The sequence below is a fragment of the Malaya genurostris genome, chromosome 1 (genome assembly GCF_030247185.1).
Source record: "Malaya genurostris strain Urasoe2022 chromosome 1, Malgen_1.1, whole genome shotgun sequence".
Taxonomy (NCBI): Eukaryota; Metazoa; Arthropoda; class Insecta; order Diptera; family Culicidae; genus Malaya; species Malaya genurostris.
In genome coordinates this window covers 91,404,737-91,423,100 of record NC_080570.1, presented here as the reverse complement: position 1 = coordinate 91,423,100, position 18,364 = coordinate 91,404,737, and the positions used below count along the sequence as shown (strand labels likewise).

General features: G+C 38.3%; 2 protein-coding genes across 2 annotated transcripts in view; one reads left to right on the top strand and one right to left on the bottom strand.

Annotated features, from left to right (window-relative positions):
- LOC131440709 (mRNA-capping enzyme) overlaps nt 1–2,170 on the top strand; it is a 32,415-nt gene extending 30,245 nt beyond the window's left edge. The window contains exons 5-7 of the mRNA XM_058612228.1: nt 1,419–1,692; nt 1,749–1,939; nt 2,002–2,170. Of these exons, the coding sequence (XP_058468211.1) occupies nt 1,419–1,692; nt 1,749–1,939; nt 2,002–2,120 (584 nt within the window). The 3' untranslated portion in view covers nt 2,121–2,170. The remainder of the gene's footprint in view (nt 1–1,418; nt 1,693–1,748; nt 1,940–2,001) is intronic.
- A 506-nt stretch (nt 2,171–2,676) lies between these two features.
- LOC131426691 (uncharacterized protein K02A2.6-like) lies at nt 2,677–6,264 on the bottom strand. Its single transcript, XM_058589607.1, has 3 exons — nt 6,123–6,264; nt 5,476–5,744; nt 2,677–4,803 (listed from the first exon to the last, which is right to left on the bottom strand). The coding sequence occupies exons 1-3, from the start codon at nt 6,262–6,264 to the stop codon at nt 2,677–2,679; spliced, it is 2,538 nt and encodes an 845-aa protein (XP_058445590.1).
- Nucleotides 6,265–18,364: the final 12,100 nt, after the last annotated feature.

Here is an 18,364-nt window from a genome sequence, read left to right as displayed (position 1 = left end):
CGACACTCCCTTGATCTTTACCATCACGACTCGGTACGCCCCCCAGGGATCAACATCTGCTTCTCGGCACAACTCCTTGTAGCAATTCGGTTTGTTACGCTTGATCTCGCGCCTAAAAGTAGCCCTAGCTTCCCGAAACGCCACCAAACGCTCCTCTCTGTCTGGCTCCATTCTTGCTCTGATACTGCCTCCTAGCTCTGAAACAAGCAGCGCGTAGCGTGGTCAGCGTTTCGTTCCACCAGTAAGCTGGACGTCGTCTATTCTTTGGCTCCAGTTTTCGAGGCATTGTAGCGTCACAAGCCGTAACCATCCTTCTTGTTGCTCACCCACATCAGTGTTCTCTGATCCGCTGTCCGGCCGAAGTGCCTCAACGAAGAGATCCTTGTCGAAGGTGTTCGTTTTCCATATTCGCTTACCGGTCATGCTTCTCCAATTCACCACAGGGTTCTGTTTCCCGATGCAATATCTAATCGCCTGATGATCACTATGAGTGTAGTCCACGTAAACTCGCCAGTTCATGTTCGCCGTCAGTGAAGGACTACAGAACGTGACATCAATAACAGACTCCCTCCCATCTTTTCAGAATATGCTAATGAAGCCTTTATTACACATACGTACATCTAGCTTCGCTGAGGCTTCCTGCAAAAAATATCATCTAATGTTGGTGAATCTGCTGCCCAGGCATTCAAGTCACCTCCGATGATTACCGGCTTTCGTCCGGTCAAACTGTAGGTTAACTGGTCCAGCATCTGGATGAACTGCTCCACTTGGCACCGGCACCTTGGGGGTGTGCAACAACTGCATACGAAGACGCCGTTGATTTTTGCGATCACGAAGCCTTCAGAACCCGACCACTTCTTGAATCGGGATACTGCCCATAACTTGTATCGCAGCCGCACCCGTTCTATCCATCACCCAGTTGCTGTTGTCAGGAAGAACTTGATACGGCTCTGAGATAATCGCGACATCACACTTAGTTTTCGTCGTTGACTGCCACAACAGTTGTTGTGTTGATTCAGATTTATCTGGGTAATCTCCATTTTTATTGGCATGCGATCGCCCTCTTGTAGGCAGGGCATCTGAAGTCACCCGGCTGGTGGTCGTTCCCGTCCTCTGAAGTGCAAAGCATGCACTTTGGTTTCTGCGTGCAGTATCTAGTAACATCCTGTTGGGGGCACATTACATTACACATTATAGTTGCAACTGGATTGAATTTAGCTTCAAGTAAAAGCGTCAATTTATGGTAGTTTTAGAAATTTTCTTTAGCAGGTCTCGTTATTTAAATTTGGCTGCGGTTTCGTAGAATTATCTGTGTTTTTCTCAATTTTGCGGATGGGGTCTCTACAACTTGAAGATGTGCATTGAAATTACGATACCTCATTGTGGATTAACAAATTGGACCAACCTCTTTTTTGCAGCTCCCCGAACAGAAGCTATGAAGCGAGGTTTGATTGATCAACATCGTCAACCATTCAGTATAAGAAATAAAGCCTTTTGGGATATAACTCAGGCAGGTGCATTGCTGGGTCCTAAATTCGCTAAATCACTCGCTCATGAACCTGATGGATTGATTTTCCAACCAGCTAAGGAGCCATATGTTGCTGGTGTGTGTTCTGAAGTACTCAAATGGAAACCATCAACATTAAACTCTGTAGATTTCAAATTGAAAATTGCAGAAGAAAATGGTGTTGGGTAAGTTGCTAGTTCTGTTTACACGTTAGATTATTTTCTTTCATATTTGTTTTTAGTATGCTACGAAGGAAAATTGGACTATTGTTCGTGGGAGGAGTTGATAAACCTTTTGATCAAATCAAATTGACGAAAGAACTTCGGGTACTTGACAACAAAATAATTGAATGCAAATATGAAAATAGAGGATGGGTTCTAATGCGCGAACGAACTGATAAATCGTTCCCGAACAGCTACAATACGGCTATAAGTAAGCAACATTGTACACTATTACAATTAGGTTTTATTGACTTTATAAATTTTCCCTGATAGGCGTATGTAACAGTATTCGTTTTCCTGTAACAACGGAAATTTTACTGAAATTCATCGAAACTGAGCGATACAGAGATGACGGCTTTAGAGTTCCTTTACCACCCACTTTTCACGAGTAATACGTACGTACGCAAAATAACGAATTAAATTAAAAATGCTTACAAATCAATTATAATTTGTTTTTTTTTTGTAATTACATGAAACGCCCTGAAATGTTTCTGTAGGAAGGCCACCATACCAAGGGTGAATCATTTAACACAAAGGTTTTTTGTCTGCCAAACCCCTACAAGTTTTGATTGTGTCACTGCCGCAGATATTTGGTATTAGAACGAAAACAAATGTGCTCTAGAGCGCTACGTACTGTGTGTCAGAATGGGAACAAATGTCCGTGGCAATGATTTTTTTTGACATGTAGAACATGCCATGTCTTTCCGTTGTGATCTTTGTTACATACGAATAAAAGATGGCAAAATGCTTAATCGTATAATTGCGTCTTGTTTTAACGAGAACATGTAACAGAATGAATAATTTTTCTTTCCTCGTTGTCAGCTTCGATATTCATTCAATCACGGCATACTTGATTATCCTCTCTGTATGTAACATCTCCCCAAGGGGAGAGTCGCTTAACACAAACTATATTGTGCCTCTAAAAAAACACGTGATATACTGTGAATCTTACGAATTTTGTAGAGCATCAGATGATGGTATATTCTCCCCTTTCGCAATTTTCTTCAGTGAACGCTTGAGAGTATCCACAAAACGCTCCGCCTGTCCGTTTGATTGTGGATGATAGGGTGCGGTGCAAATGTGTATTATACCGGAAAGCTCACAGAACTGTTTAAAATGACTGCTACAGAACTGAGTTCCATTATTCGAGACTATTGTGTCGGGAATTCCATACCTTGCGAATGTTTCATTTAAAAATCCAATTGTAGAAAACGTCGTCATCGAGCGCGTTTGAAAAATTTCTGGCCATTTGCTGAAAGAATCAATAATGACCAGGTAATACATTCCCTCAATAGGACCTGCATAGTCCAAATGAATTCGTTTCCATGGACCATCTGCTTTCGGCCAGGGCTGAGGCTGAACCTGTGGCGGTGATTTAGCTGAACTGGCACATATAGAGCAACGTCGAACAAAGTTCTGGATTTCTTCGTCAATCCCAGGCCAGTAAACAATATCACGAGCAACTGATTTCATGCGCTCTATTCCAGGATGACCACGGTGTATTTGTTTCAGAATCCGAGTACGAAACACAGCTGGAATTATAATTCGATTATGGAACATGATACAACCCTTGACGATTGTGAGAGATTCTTGTCGTGAGCAGAATATCTTGAGGTTTGGTTCAGTAATTTGTTTAACAGACGGCCAACCACTCTGGATGTATTGAATCACCTGCTGCAAAATTTTGTCTTTATTTGTGGCTGAATGAACCATTTCGAACGTGACTGGAAGATTCTGAAACGTGTCACCCAAAGTGGTGTTCATATCTTCTTCGATGCATATTGACGCAATAACACATTCTTCATCTGGTTTTGCATGATTATTGATTAATCGGGAGAGAACGTCTGCATGTCCGAATTGGTCAGTAGGAATGTATTCCACTTTGAAATCAAATCCAAGTAATGTTAGTGCCCATCTCTGGAGACGATTCGCTGTGTGAAGTGGAATTCCCTTTTTCGATCCAAACACTTTCAGAAGCGGTTGATGATCGGTTTGAAGCTTGAATTGACGACCCAGTAGCATCCGACGAAATTTGGTTACGGCAAATACCAGAGCTAGCGCTTGTCTTTCGATTTGACTGTAATTTTGTTCCGCTTGCGTAAGTGTTCTTGATGCATGAGCAACGGCTTTCATTTGACCATCAGGAAACTGATGCATGATAACGGCACCAATTCCTGTCTTTGAGGCATCACCAGCAACGACAATGTTTAGAGCAGGGTTATAATGAGTAAGTAGGAGATCCGATTGAAGTACTTTCTTGATGTTGATGAAAGCTTCTTGACACTGTTGACTCCAAACAAACGGATTGTCTTTTTTTAGTAAATTGTCCAGGGGTCTTCGTAATTTGTGCATTTCTCTGACAAATTTACCGTAAAAGTTGACAGCTCCCAAAAACGATCTAATCTGACTAACATCGGTGGGACAGGGCATCTGCACAATAGCACTGATTTTTGCTGGATCTGGTCGAATACCCTTTGCATCAATTATATCACCAATGAACTTGATACTGGATTGGCCAAAATTACACTTTTCCAACCGTAGACGGAATCCAAACTGTTGAAGTCGACTAAACAAAGCATTCAGCGTTCGCTCGTGTTCAGCATCGGTCGTAGTGTGTATAATGAAATCGTCCATGAAAGATTCAACTCCATTGATGTCTGCAATCAAACTACTCATTAGCTGCTGGAATGCGCCAGGTGCAGATTTTACTCCAGGAGCCAATCGATTGAAACGGTACAATCCACGATGAGTGTTAATTGTCAGAAGCTTTTTCGATTCGTCATCAACTTCAACTTGTAAGTAAGCGTCGGACAAATCAATGACACTGAAAACCTTACTACCCGCTAATTTGCTGAAGATGTCATCGGGTGTTGGAAGAGGGTAATGGTGTGGTTCTAAAACAGCATTCAGACCGGTCGAATAGTCTGCACAAATTCGAACTTTTCCACCTGGTTTTTTCACAACAACGATAGGCGCTGCCCATTCAGAAAAATCAACTGGAGTGATGATGTTGAGCTTCTGTAGACGATCTAGTTCTTCGTTGACTTTCTGGATGGCGTGGAATGGTACTGGCCTCTTCGGACGAAATACCGGCATGGAGTTTGGTTTCAGAAATAATTGTACTCTCGTTTGCATACAATGTCCTAATGTGTCTTCAAATACTTCCGGGAATCGGTTGGCAAAACGATGTCCACACTCAGGTTGAATTTTTGATTGTAATACCTGATTGCAGATGGAGGCAAACGGCTTGTTCCAGAGATCAAATGCTTCTATGAAATCGAGACCAAGCAGATTCAAATCTTTCACTGAAGTCACGTAGCACGTACTAGATCAAGATTCATCATTAATGGTCATTCGGCATTTGAATTCTCCTTTTAGAGGTAGAGCAGTACCCGAAGCTGTGTTTGCCCGATGAGAAGTTTTGGTGATTGTTGGTGAACCGAGCTTCTTCCACGAATGAACAGAGACAATAGTGATATCTGAACCACAATCAAGTTGTAGATGCGCGGTTTTGCCATTAATGAATACAGTGACAAACTTCCGGTTGGATGCCTTAACCTCGTTGACGGAAAGGATGTGGTTTGATTGATAACGACTTTTACCTTTATGCTTTTTTTGTTGATTTCCTTTTGCTGAAGATTCGGGTATAGCTTCGGACTTTGTTGCTTTAGTGAAACAGCTACAATAACCTTCTTTGTGTCCGGTCTTGTTGCATTGTTTGCATAAGTGACTTGAGAACGGACATACCTTGACGAAATGCATGGCACCGCATTGCCAACACGGTGTTCGAGGAGTCTTCTCACTTGAATGATGAGAACTAGCGAGTTTCTGCTGCTTTGGTTGCCGAACTGCTTGAACCGATAGAGATGACTGCTTCTTTTCCACCAGAACGGTATCGTGTTTGAGATTCGATAATCGCTGGCATTCAGTGACTAAAGTCTCGAGATTTACCATTACTGCTGCGTCTGTTTCCAGCTTGGACAGTAATCTTGTTCTAACGTCTGCATCTTTGGAAGCTTGAAGTCCGCAATTGAAAATTAGAGCCTTGAATTGGTCAATTGTCAAGTTGTTCAATTCGAAGTCCTCACACTGGCGATTGACTATACCAGCGTAAGTTACATAGTCATCTACTTCGTTTTTCACAATCCTGAGACAATCATATCGTTGACTGAATTGAGATTTATGAAGTCCAAAAACGCTTTTCAGTTTCTTCACAACTTCTTCAAACGTAAAATCTCGTGGGTGTCGGGGCAGGAGATAGTTTAAAAACTTTTCATGAACTGGAACGCTGAGACTTCGCATCAGTAAACGAATTTATGCTGCGTCGTCCAATTCTCTCCCGTCTGCGCTGAATAAATCTTCATACTTCAAAAATCATCGGTCGAACGTCATACCTTCGGCTGGATTATGATGAAACTCCTTGATTGTCACAGAAAGGGACTCGATGATCTGCTCGGGAGTGTTTCTTGGTACGTGAGGTTCCGGAATAGCTTGTGTAGACGTCAATCGGTCCAGCAATAGTAGTAGCTTGTTCATTATTGCTTGATTAGAAAAATCCTCACAATCACCCATAGTTTCATCAGATCCGCGAAGCATGCTCAAAATCTTTTTTTTTGAAATTGTCTTGAAGTCTTGAAGAAATTTCCAGCTCCTCGTCGCCAAATTGTTACATACGAATAAAAGATGGCAAAATGCTTAATCGTATAATTGCGTCTTGTTTTAACGAGAACATGTAACAGAATGAATAATTTTTCTTTCCTCGCTGTCAGCTTCGATATTCATTCAATCACAGCATACTTGATTATCCTCTCTGTATGTAACAATCTTTTAAAAAAATCACAACTCTGGTCTAGGCCAGAGTTGCCAAATATACAAATTAATCTGCACTTTACCGACTGTACTGTCTAATATGATTACCCTGTCATGGTTGGTGGGCTTGACGGTATGGCAAACATCATCATTTACAATCAATTAGCGTTACAATTTAATATAGATACGTGATCCAACTTTTAGATTCATGATTGAATTTGATGACTAAGATTAGAGTGACTATAATCAGAGTGGCGACAGCTGTTCGTTTGGAATGACAGCTACCAGTTCCAAACGAACAAACGACCTGTCAATTCAATGTAAAGCTAATGCACGCAAAGAAAAATATTGTAAATGTAACTAAATCTGGGTTTCACGTAACGATTTATTTTGTTGAAATAGTGACAAAAGAAAAATTGGTTTAATATAGCAAATATTGTTGCTTGAAACAACAAAACTAGGTATTTGATTTTGCTCAGTGGATTAGTTTGTTTCTATAAATATTTTGTTAATACCAACAAATATTTTACTTGTGCGTTCCTGTCAATTTGTTGACAAACAATTTCATAGTAAAGTCAACTTGCAAAATCAGTTTAAAATGAACTAATTTTGGATAAAGGTAATATTTATAGTGTTTTGAATTTATAAACTTGGCAGTTGAAATAAATGATAAGATATCAACTTGAAATGATTAGTATTTCAACTTACGCTTTTGTTTGTAAAAAATATTCATTTTGTTTTGTTTTTACGAGTAAAATGATTTCTTTCGAAATAATTTGAAAGCTTGTTGTTGGTACATTTTTCTCAATTTATATATTTGTAAGGAATTTCAATTACATTTATATTCCATACATTTATGATATTTATCTACATACCACAATCAATCCAATATTACTTTTTATAGTATTCATTGATTCGGTACCCTTTCCCGGTGCCCTTCTGGTGAAGATAGAGATAACCTGCATCCAATATATGTTGTTAAGAAAGCGTGTTATTGTAGTTTCTAATATTATTAACTATTAATACATACGCTTGGATTGATGAAAAGCCCGATGAAAAATATATAAGCAGGTAAAATTTTACTTTTGAAACGCGTAAAAAAATTTTTCTGTTCATTCACGATTGAAAAAACGACTCTGGTTTATAAGAAATAGGACTGATATGGTTCTTTCGAACAATAAACTTTGTTGTATCATTACACAAATAAGACAACAGATAAAATGAATAAATTTTGTTCTTAACATAAAGATAAAGCAGACTTGAATCAACATAGATATTGCGAATAAAATCAACTCTGCTTTTGTTGTTACGCAATACATTGATGAATTATTTCAACAATAAAATCAGCTGGAACAATTATTTTTTTCGTTTGGCAAGACCAAAATATTTATTCACATTGAACAGAGATCTTTGTTGATGTTGAAGGGAGAAAATGGTTTAAAACAATCATATTCTAGATTGAAATTAACATGAATCGGATTTGAAAATCTACTAACCGATTTGTTATTTTAAACAAGCTCCATTTCTCTGCGTGTGGAATGTTTTTAATTGTTGCCAGCATTACGGATGAGATGTCGTCACTCTGGTTATAGGTACTCTAACTAAGATATGGAACGACTTGGATAAGGTGTTTATTTTTAAATATTATATTCATATATAATATATTCAGGCATTTTCGCGTACAAGCTTTAAGTGGCCGATTGGCTTACATTTTGTTTATTTTTTTGCTATTGGATCTCGTTGTCACCCTTTTCTAGGAGGAGATGAGCTTCCTTTTCCATCTAACGAGGATCGAGGGTCACTTTGTCCGTGGCTTATCTCGTCATCCATCGTCGGTGTTGTGTGTGATTTTCGTTCTTTTGTCGTGAATACGACTTACTTTACTATGGGGCGCCTTTTCAAAATTAGCCATGTGGAAGAATGGGCAGAACTTAATCGTGAATATCTCGACTTGTATTAATGGCAGCAACATAATTCTTTCACTTATTCATCAAAAATATGATTAGGAATTCAGGAAAATATTTTGAACAGTGTGAGATAACCACAAACAACTCAAAAATTAGGTTTTCTGAAAATTTTAAAACAACGCGGAAAACTTTACACCGGCGCTTTTGTTTAAATGTGCTGATTGCTTGGAAGGTGCCGCGATGGCTAATGTGATGCCAAAGGATGATGTTCTTTCGCTTATTAGTGATATGAAGAAGGAGATGGAAAAATTCAAATCCATCACTGATTCGTTTGCTGGTGTGCGAGAGAGCATCGAGGCACACATTAATAACGCGATAGAAAAGGGAATGGATAGACTGATCAGATCTTCCAATGATGCTCTGGAGAGCAAAATGGCCTGCTTAGAAAACAGTGTGGCCAAAAAGTTGGACGATTTGAAAAGTTTGTTGATTTTGAATAATCAGCAAAATAATAATGATATGGTTGTAATGAATAGAAGGAGAATTGTTGCAAATAGGAAGACTCATTCGGAGTCGGATGGAAATCCTAGACGAAAGAGAAAAGTTATTTCAAATACTGATGATGAACCGCTTGATAAGAATATTGTTAATGAAGGTAACGACGAAGTATTTGATAGAAATAACAAAAAGTCATACGCGGACGTTCTATCTGGGAAATTTTCTGGAAAAAGAACTAATAGCAATAGAAATCGTAAGACTCGCTCGGTTATTATGATCAAACCTGTCGAGTCTTCGCAAACGAGCGATGACACGAGAAAGGTTTTGAAGGGTAGGTTAGATCCAAGAACACATAAAATTAGTAATTTTAAAAATGGTAAAGATGGCTCGATTATTGTTGAGTGCGCAGCAGGAGAGGACATTCAATCAGTGAAAGAAAACATTGAAAGCAATTTAGGAACTGAATACAATGCTGTTATACCCAAGCCCGGGAAACCAAAACTGAAAATAGTGGGGATGAGTGATCGATATTCCTCTGATGTATTTATTGACCTATTGAAAAGTCAGAATCAGGAAATTTCGATCGAAGATGTAAAAGTTGTTGCTGACTTTGAGAATCCACGCTTCAAATATAACAAATATAGTGTTATAATTGAGGTTAATAAGAAGACTTATTCCAGCTTGATGGCAGCCGGCAAGGTTTGCGTCGGCTGGGATAGGTGTTCGGTTTTCGAGTCGTTCAACGTATTGCGCTGTTTCAGGTGTGGTGAGTTTGGTCACAAGAGCACCGAATGTTTAAACAGTGAAAATTGTTCCAAATGTAATTCTGCACATAGAACATCTGAGTGTTCTTCAACTGAATTCAAATGCGTTAATTGTCTGAAAATGAACAAAGAAAGGAAATTGAATTTAGACATTCACCATCCAGCATTTAGTAAGCAGTGTCCTGTATATCTGAGATTGCTTGAAACGAGAAAGAACAACATTATGTCAATGGAATAGCAACTAATGGATGAGAGGCATTCAGATATTTTGTATTTGAACATAGCCGGTTTGTCTTCTAATTATGTCGCATTGCGTCATCTTATAGAGGATAGACACCCTTCATTAGTTTTGCTCTCAGAAACACATATAGTTGATTCTGACGCTTTCGATCAGTTCAGTGTTCCGGGTTACACTGTTGTTTTTTGTTTGTCCCATTCCAGGCACACGGGTGGAGTTGCAATTTACGCCAGAGAATCAATTAAATTCAGCATTCGATCAAACGAAGCAGTTGGAAATAATTGGTTCTTGGGTATATCAGTTGAAAGAGGCATGCAGATGGGAAATTATGGAGTTGTTTACCACTCTCCAAGTTCAAGCGATCGCCATTTTCTGGAAATTCTAGAAAACTGGTGGGAGAATTTCGTCGATTTCGGTAAACTAAATATTATTACTGGAGATTTTAATATTGATTGGCTCAGTGATCAAGGTTCGACTCAATTGAAACAGTTAGCAGAATTCTTCAATTTGAAGCAAACTGTGAATGAATTTACAAGAATTTCGAGATACAGTAAAACATTGATAGATCACGTGTATTCCAATTTCGACGGTGTTTATTCAAATGTGGAATCCGATTGCAAGATTTCAGATCATGAAACAATTGCAATTTCCGTAACGAGTAGCTCTAGAAATGAGGAAGATACGGTGAAAATCAAGTGTTGGAAAAACTATTCAAAGCAAACTCTATCTCGACTTGTATCAAGAAGCTTGGGTTGTACACAGTTGACTGGAAATTTGGATCACAGAGCATCTATTCTTACTGACATATTAAAAAAGTGTACTAATGAATTGGTAACTGAAAAGTATGTTAGTTTGAACAGCTCGAGTAGTTGGTACTCAATAGACCTCTTACGGTTAAAACGGGAGAGGGATAAACAGTACAAGAGATTCTGTAGAACCAACAATGATAGTCACTGGAGTAGATATACACAAGCTCGAAATATTTATTCACGGGCCCTGAAGAAGACTAGATGTGAATACATACAGAGGAAGATCGATCAAAATCAACAAAACAGCAGAGAGTTATGGAAAATTCTCAAACAGTTGATCAAGCCTACACATAGTGCATCGAAAAGCATAACTTTTGATGGTATAGAAGAACACACAGAACAAATTATATCTGAAAAGTTCAACAGTTATTTCATAAATAGTGTTCAGCAGATCAATCAAAGTATTGAATTGGTAGGTGAACCTGTTGAAATAACACAGCCGATGAATAACTATTGTAGACTTGATGAATTTCAACCAATCACTTTTGAACAATTGAAAAATATTTGTTTTAATTTGGGAAAATCGACGGGTATTGACAATGTTAACTCAAAAGTGATACAGGATTGCTTTCATGTTATCGGACACGATCTACTGGATTTGGTAAATGAATCGTTGAACACGGGGCACGTGCCTAAGGTGTGGAAAGAATCTCTGGTGGTTCCTATCCCTAAGGTTACTGGAACGGATAAAGCCGAGGAGTACCGTCCCATTAACATGTTGCACACGCTGGAAAAAATTCTGGAACTTGTTGTTAAAGATCAGCTGATTAACTATTTGAACTCTAACAGTTTGCTAATACCGGAACAATCGGGATATCGTAAGGGTCACTCTTGTGAGACCGCTTTGAACCTAGTGTTGGCAAAATGGAAGGAGAAAATCGAAGCCAAAGAGAGTATTTTTGCTGTGTTCTTGGATCTGAAGAGAGCCTTTGAAACAATTTCAAGACCTTTATTGTTGCAGACATTACAGCGTTTTGGCATCGGGGGAATGGCACATGAATGGTTTGAAAACTATTTATGTGGTAGATCTCAAAAGACTGTTTTTAACGATATGGTGTCTAGTTCCCTCGGTAATTCACTTGGTGTGCCTCAGGGAAGTGTGTTAGGTCCTATTCTATTTATTATGTATATTAATGATATGAAGCGAGTCTTACGTTTCTGTGATATAAATTTGTTTGCTGATGATACTGTTCTGTTCAATACGGCTAAAGATTTCAATGAAGCTGTTGCACATTTGAACGAGGATCTAAGTTCGCTAGTTCGATGGTTAAAATTTAAGCAACTGAAACTAAACGTCGCGAAAACTAAATATATGGTTATTTCTTCTGTTAGCACAGGTCATGACGCCAATGTGGAAATTGATGGTGAAACTATTGATCGCGTTAGAGAAATGAAGTATCTTGGAGTCATAATTGATGAAAAGTTAACATTCAAATCTCATATCAATAACGTCATCAAGAAGATTGCCAAAAAGTATGGTGTATTATGTCGTTTGAAAAATGACTTAACGACCCATAGTAAGATTCTTTTGTATAAAACAGTCATTTCACCACACATTGACTTTTGCCCATCCATTCTGTTTCTTGCTAATAACACACAAATCTTGAGATTACAGCGACTGCAAAATAAGATCATGCGATTAATTCTAAAATGTAGTAGATATACCTCCTCAGATTTTCTACTGAACGCATTACAATGGCTTTCAGTGAAACAGAGAATTTACTACTTAACCATGATATTCATTTTCAAAATCTTAAATGGTATGTTGCCTCGATATTTGTGTGATCGAATTGAAAGAGGAACTGATCTGCATAGGTACAATACTAGAAACGCATCTGATGCTAGAACACCAAGCTTTCTGTTAGCCAGATCGCAAAACTCATTATTGTACAAGGGAATAAGTTTTTTCAATTCGATGCCAAGAGAAATCAAACGCGCGACGGCATTGGTGGAGTTCAAAAAGTTATGTATTTCACACATAAAGTCCGCTTTGTAAGCAAATATTTAGTTAGTTAGTTCAAATTTTTTTAGATTTTTTATTTTTTTACGTATTACGAAGATTGTATTTTCTTTTTCTTTTTGTTTATATATATTATTGTGAGACGTATTAAGTTACTATGTTCGGTATGATGATGATGGATTTTTAGTTTGTTTGAGAGTTGAAAATAATGAGCAGTCTACAAACGTTTGAGCCTCGCGCGCGAAGCAGGTAGTGACTATTTGGAAAGCGAACAGGACTGGCCGAAGAGCCTTAGCATTCAGTGTGTTAAGTTTGCTCTTGACCTTGATCGCAAGGTTTGATTAATAATTTAAGGAATAGATTCGGGAAACTAATTGGGATCTACAGTTGTTGATGGAATTGGGCTTGGCTCTGCTCATCCGCAGTCTCGTTACTCCATCGTAGCTGATGTGTGTAGCGATGAACTGGTCCGGCGGGAAGGGCCAGGTGAATTACTGTCTGATACTGGTAAAGATATCGGGTTCGATTCCTGATGTGATCAAGGATCTTCCCGGGTTGGAAATTTTCTTGATTAACCCTGGATAGTAAATCCGAAATATTTGAATGTTATTTTGTGGTCAGTCGTTCTTTTGAAGAAGAATCAATACCTGCTAGATTAATCAGATCGTTTTCTTTTGTTTACTGGTTAAGATATGTGCAAAAATATTAATTATCATTTAGATAACTCGTTCTGCTCACACCTTTGTAGGGGTATGAGGTGGGACCATCATCATCATCAACTTTACTTTTGCTTGGGTTGTTCACGCAAGGACGACGATTTTGAGGTAGTCAGTAGAGATGGTCGGGTATAGAAATTCTTATACCCGAACCTGACCCGTACCCGAGTGATCAGCAAAAAAATTTACCCGTACCCGATAAAATTAAAAATATGATCCGTACCCGATCAATAATAAAAAAAATTACCCGTACCCGATAAAAAATAAAAAAAATTTACCCGTGCCCGATTAAAAATTACCTGTACCCGTACCCGATCCGAATGAGTAGTAAAAATTTTACCAAAATTCAGGATGGAAAAAATAAAGTGTTTTAGATAGCGAGCCGTATCAGGCTCTAGTTGGTAAGTAAAATACATTAAAATGCTTGTTTACATTTAACCATATAAATACACTGTGAAGCATGAATAGATTTCCAATGTTTTGGTACTTTATACTCATTAACAAATATCAACAAAAGAAAGTAATATCTACTCAAATTTGTCGAGAAGCATATTTACCCAAAATGTCGTAATACCCGTTGTATTCAATTTTGGGTAGGTATAGTTTTTTCAAAACAGTGGTTTTTACAGCCATTGAACTTCTGTGCCACCTCTGGTGGAACCCTCAACGAGTGAACACGGTGAAAAATCACGCTTTGAGATTTTCACTTGTAGTCCAGTGAAAAGAAACTAAAATTAACTGGCAATATAGCCCAACTTGCTGTGCCATCAATCGGTGTCATTTCAAGTGAGGTGACACCATCCAGAAGTGAAGAATAAGAAGAACTTCTATGTAGGTTTCTGTGAAATAAATGTTCATGTTTTTATGATTAGAATCCTAATGATTTATATGAAATTTTGAAAATCTCCAACCAATATTTAAAATAACAGTTTTCTGCTATCTGAATGTCATATGAGTACTACACTACATTTTATATATGAATCAAATAATTTTTACTGGATTGTGCATTAAACAGCTTTAAAGACTTTTCAAATGTTGTTTGGGCGACTCTGGGCAGCTTTCGGGCTGCTCTGATCAATAAACGAAAACGGAATAAGATGTTACGGTCAGACCCTACTTTTCACGTAGGTTTTAATGGACTGCCATTTGTGTCTTATTAAATATGTTATAAAAAAGTAGGGTGGAAAATATTCACATAACTTTTCACGTAACTATGATTGATCGTTTTTTTTTTAATGAAGAAAAGAAATGTTTTTTTCTGGAAAAATATGCTAGTTGTCAGGTCTGGTCCTAGGCGCAAATGTCAAAACCCCTTGAATCAAATTGTTTATTTTTCGGAAGATTTGTTTTGCAATAAAAAATCTCATCAACGTGTTAACATATTTAAGTGAAATACAAATGGTCGGGTAATCGATCAGAAAAAAAAATTACCCGTACCCGAGTGAGCAGTAAATTTTTTTACCCGTACCTGATTGAAAATAAAAATTTTTACCCGTACCCGACCAAAAACCCGTCGAGTACGGGCACGGGTCGGGTTTCAGGTAAAATACCCGAGACCCGACCATCTCTAGTAGTCAGGCACATATCTTCAACTGAACGTGCTGATGGATTTTGCATTGAGAAGAAAGAAAACAAGAAACGAAAAGTGGACAACATTATAAAAAATCAGCCGTTCTAATGGCTCTAAATGTTATCTAAAGAACAATTAAGATTACTTCTTTGCAAATCGAAGGTAGAAATCATCAGTTTAGTGAAAATCCAAAATAATTTGATTTGTGCGAAAATCGTTCGAGATAAATGTTCCGAACTGTGCTAAATATTGTAGAGAATTCCACAATTTGGTCCTTCTAAAAGGCAGAAATGAATCCTGTACAGCATCTTGATAGGTTTTTTCAATGAAACATGCAAATTCGAAATGAGATAATCGACGTCAAAAATCGTTGAAAATTTTAGTATTGAAAAGGGGGAAAGTTTCGTAATTTACGCAATCGATCAACTATCAATTCGAATTCGAAAGTGTAAAGAAATCGTGTCAGTTTTATTCGTATTCACGACATCCAGTTATGTCTCTGACATTACACACCCGTACTTTTTTCTTGCCGAACTTTAAGAAACTTTTTTAAGTGACGGTAAAAGTTTTGAACAAACTTTACCCTATAATTCCGGAACAGGAGGTCGGATCCAGATGAATTTCAGGAGTTCCATATGAGCGCACAGGGTCTTTCATTTGAATTTTTGTTTGTGAAAGTCAGTCAATCCATCGTTAAGAAAGATGAGTGAGATCGATTTTTGAATACATGATCTCTAGTTTCGGTGTTTCTGGAATCGGACACCGGGAACCAGGATAGCTGAGGATAGTCGGATTCGGATAAATGCAGGAATGTATGGGACCACGAAACCTTTCACTTGTCTAAATTTCAGTGTGTCAAAATCAGTTCAGCTATCTCCGAGAAAACCTAGTTTTTATTATTCTTCGAGCATATTTTATTTTAAGAAAAGCAGTATGGCGTAATTGATCGAATTTGTACAACTGATGAGTAGTTTGCATTAGAGCAGCTGTGCGTTAATCCATTCTAATCCGTTTCAAGGTAATTTAATATTATATCTTTTGTATTCGTGAGCTTGTGCAGATTAATACAATATAAAAAATAAATACCGTTAGACAGTGCCGGGTGTTATTGTGCTAAAACAATACGAACAGTGAACGGACGTTTAGTGTGGTGCCGTGAACCGGTGCTGTGTGATTATTAATTCTCAGAGGTCGTTGTAACCAACGCTTGGCCTAAGCGGCCGAGTTGCTACGGATCATTAGCTAAGTATTATATTTTTTCCCTTCGAGTCCCTTTATAGTCCACTTATATTTTGATTCCCTTTATAATTTGCGCGGAACCTCAACCGCGCTATGGCAAGTCCATTAGATACTCCCCTCTCCACCGAAAATATAATGGAAACAGATTCTAAATCTGCTCCAAATAGTAAGATTCACCGGGTTAAACAGTATCCCGAAGAGCCTTCACCCTCGGTCGGCCTTTATTTGGTTTATTTCCGGACCAAAGAGAAGAATAAACTGTTTAAAATTTTAAAAATCTCTAAAGACTGGGCGTCACAATATTTAACTGTGAAATTAATCTCACAAATTCGTCCCGATAAGCTCAGGGTCTCGTTGACCAGTCTGAAACAGGCTAATGAGATCGCTCGAAACGATCACTTTACGCGGGATTACCGCGTTTACATATCAGCTCTCGAAGTCGAGATAGACGGCGTGATCACGGATCCAAATCTGACATGCGAGGACATTCTCAAACATGCGATCGGATGTTTTGAAGATCCCTTGCTTAAGAATGTCAAGCTACTGGACTGCAAACGTTTGCATTCAGTATCGATCGCCGAGGATGGGACAAAGTCTTACAACTTTCCATGATTTCAACATTATTCACCCCCAAAAACCTCGGTTGGGTATCATTGGCTCAGCAGTATCATGCAACTTCTTCCCGCATCGACGTTAGTTTTAGGAGACTTTAACTCTCACGGTACGGGATGGGGTTATCTTCATGATGATAACAGATCAGCTATGATCCATGATATTTGCGACAACTTCAATATGACAAACTTGAATACGGGAGAAATGACCCGGATTCCCGCACCACCAACAAGACCAAGTGCGCGGGACTTATCCCTTTGCTCGACATCGCTACGGTTTGATTGCACGTGGAAGGTAATCCCTGATCTCCACGGTAGCGATCATCTGCCTATCGTAATTTCAATCGCCAGCGGATTAAGACCATCGGAAACAATCACTATTTCGTATGACCTCACACGAAATATTGATTGGAAATGCTACGCAATATCGATGTCTGAGAAACTAGAAACAACACAAGAACTTCCTGTGAGCGACCACCCCTGGTTGCTACTCCGTTGCTGATCGGGATTGGCTGAAATTGTACAGGGAATTTCTAGATGATCCGACCTGGGACTGGTAAACCATCCTTCAATGTACATCTTCTGGTAATCCCAGAATTCATTGATCAGTACCGGCGCCGGCCAGGCCCGAACGTAGATCGTCTAAGGAATGGAAAGGGATGTTAGTTCAACACTTATTGTTACTAGAGGCCGTATATACTACTGCGCACTCCATAAGTGTCACGGGAGAAGGATATTTGTTAGTATAAATGTCAGTATTCGCGCACGCAAAGTATGTTCCGGTTTCAAGATGCTCGCATGCATCACTAAACTCACGGACTTCCCAAATGTACGTTTCAACAATACTCGAACTGAAGTCTTAATTCTTATTCAGTGATCTGATCTAAATGGAGTTACCTGCTACGAAATATGTTCGAGACTCGACCTGGAAGGATTCGTAGTGTCAGTAGAATCGTAGCACTAGCCATGTAATAGTTCTGTACACTCTGAATCGGCTGCGAAGTCTGTTGAAACAGAAGGTCAAATTCCACTACAGGAATGTAATACCAAGGCTTTGCTTTGCTACGAAATAAACGAGTGAATAGGATTTAGACAAAATAGTTGATTCATTGTAGTGACATATTCTAAAAATTTTTATAATTTTTTTTAAATCGCCAAACAAAGGTCAAGAGATTTCACGCGCGACTTGATTCGCTTTATTATTATTATTATATATTAAAATATTAATTGGTTATATTGGTTTATCTGGCAGCCGGCTACCGAGAAAAAAAAGATTAAGTTATCAAAACGAACAAGTATTTTTTTCCTTTTTTCAGTATACCGATATACGTTATCTATGTTACTTTGTAATATGAACGGATTTGCACAATAACTGATTTGTATAATTCAATTTATAATCTTGAAAGACATGCAATAACATGAAAGAAGAAAACATACGAAATATTTTTTTTCTCCTAAACTAGCCGGAAAGTTGATAAGTTGAATGAAGAGAAAATTTAGTAAAATAGAGTAATC

What these genes read in the sequence shown, in the direction of transcription:
- LOC131426691 (XM_058589607.1), bottom strand. Translation starts at nt 6,264, where the DNA reads ATGAACAAGCTACTACTATTGCTGGACCGATTGACGTCTACACAAGCT. An exon ending in TCATCATAATCCAGCCGAAG is followed by an intron (nt 5,745 to 6,122) that starts GTATGACGTTCG and finishes GCGGACTTCAAG; the next exon opens with CTTCCAAAGATGCAGACGTT. An exon ending in GTGCCATGCATTTCGTCAAG is followed by an intron (nt 4,804 to 5,475) that starts GTATGTCCGTTC and finishes TTTCGTCCGAAG; the next exon opens with AGGCCAGTACCATTCCACGC.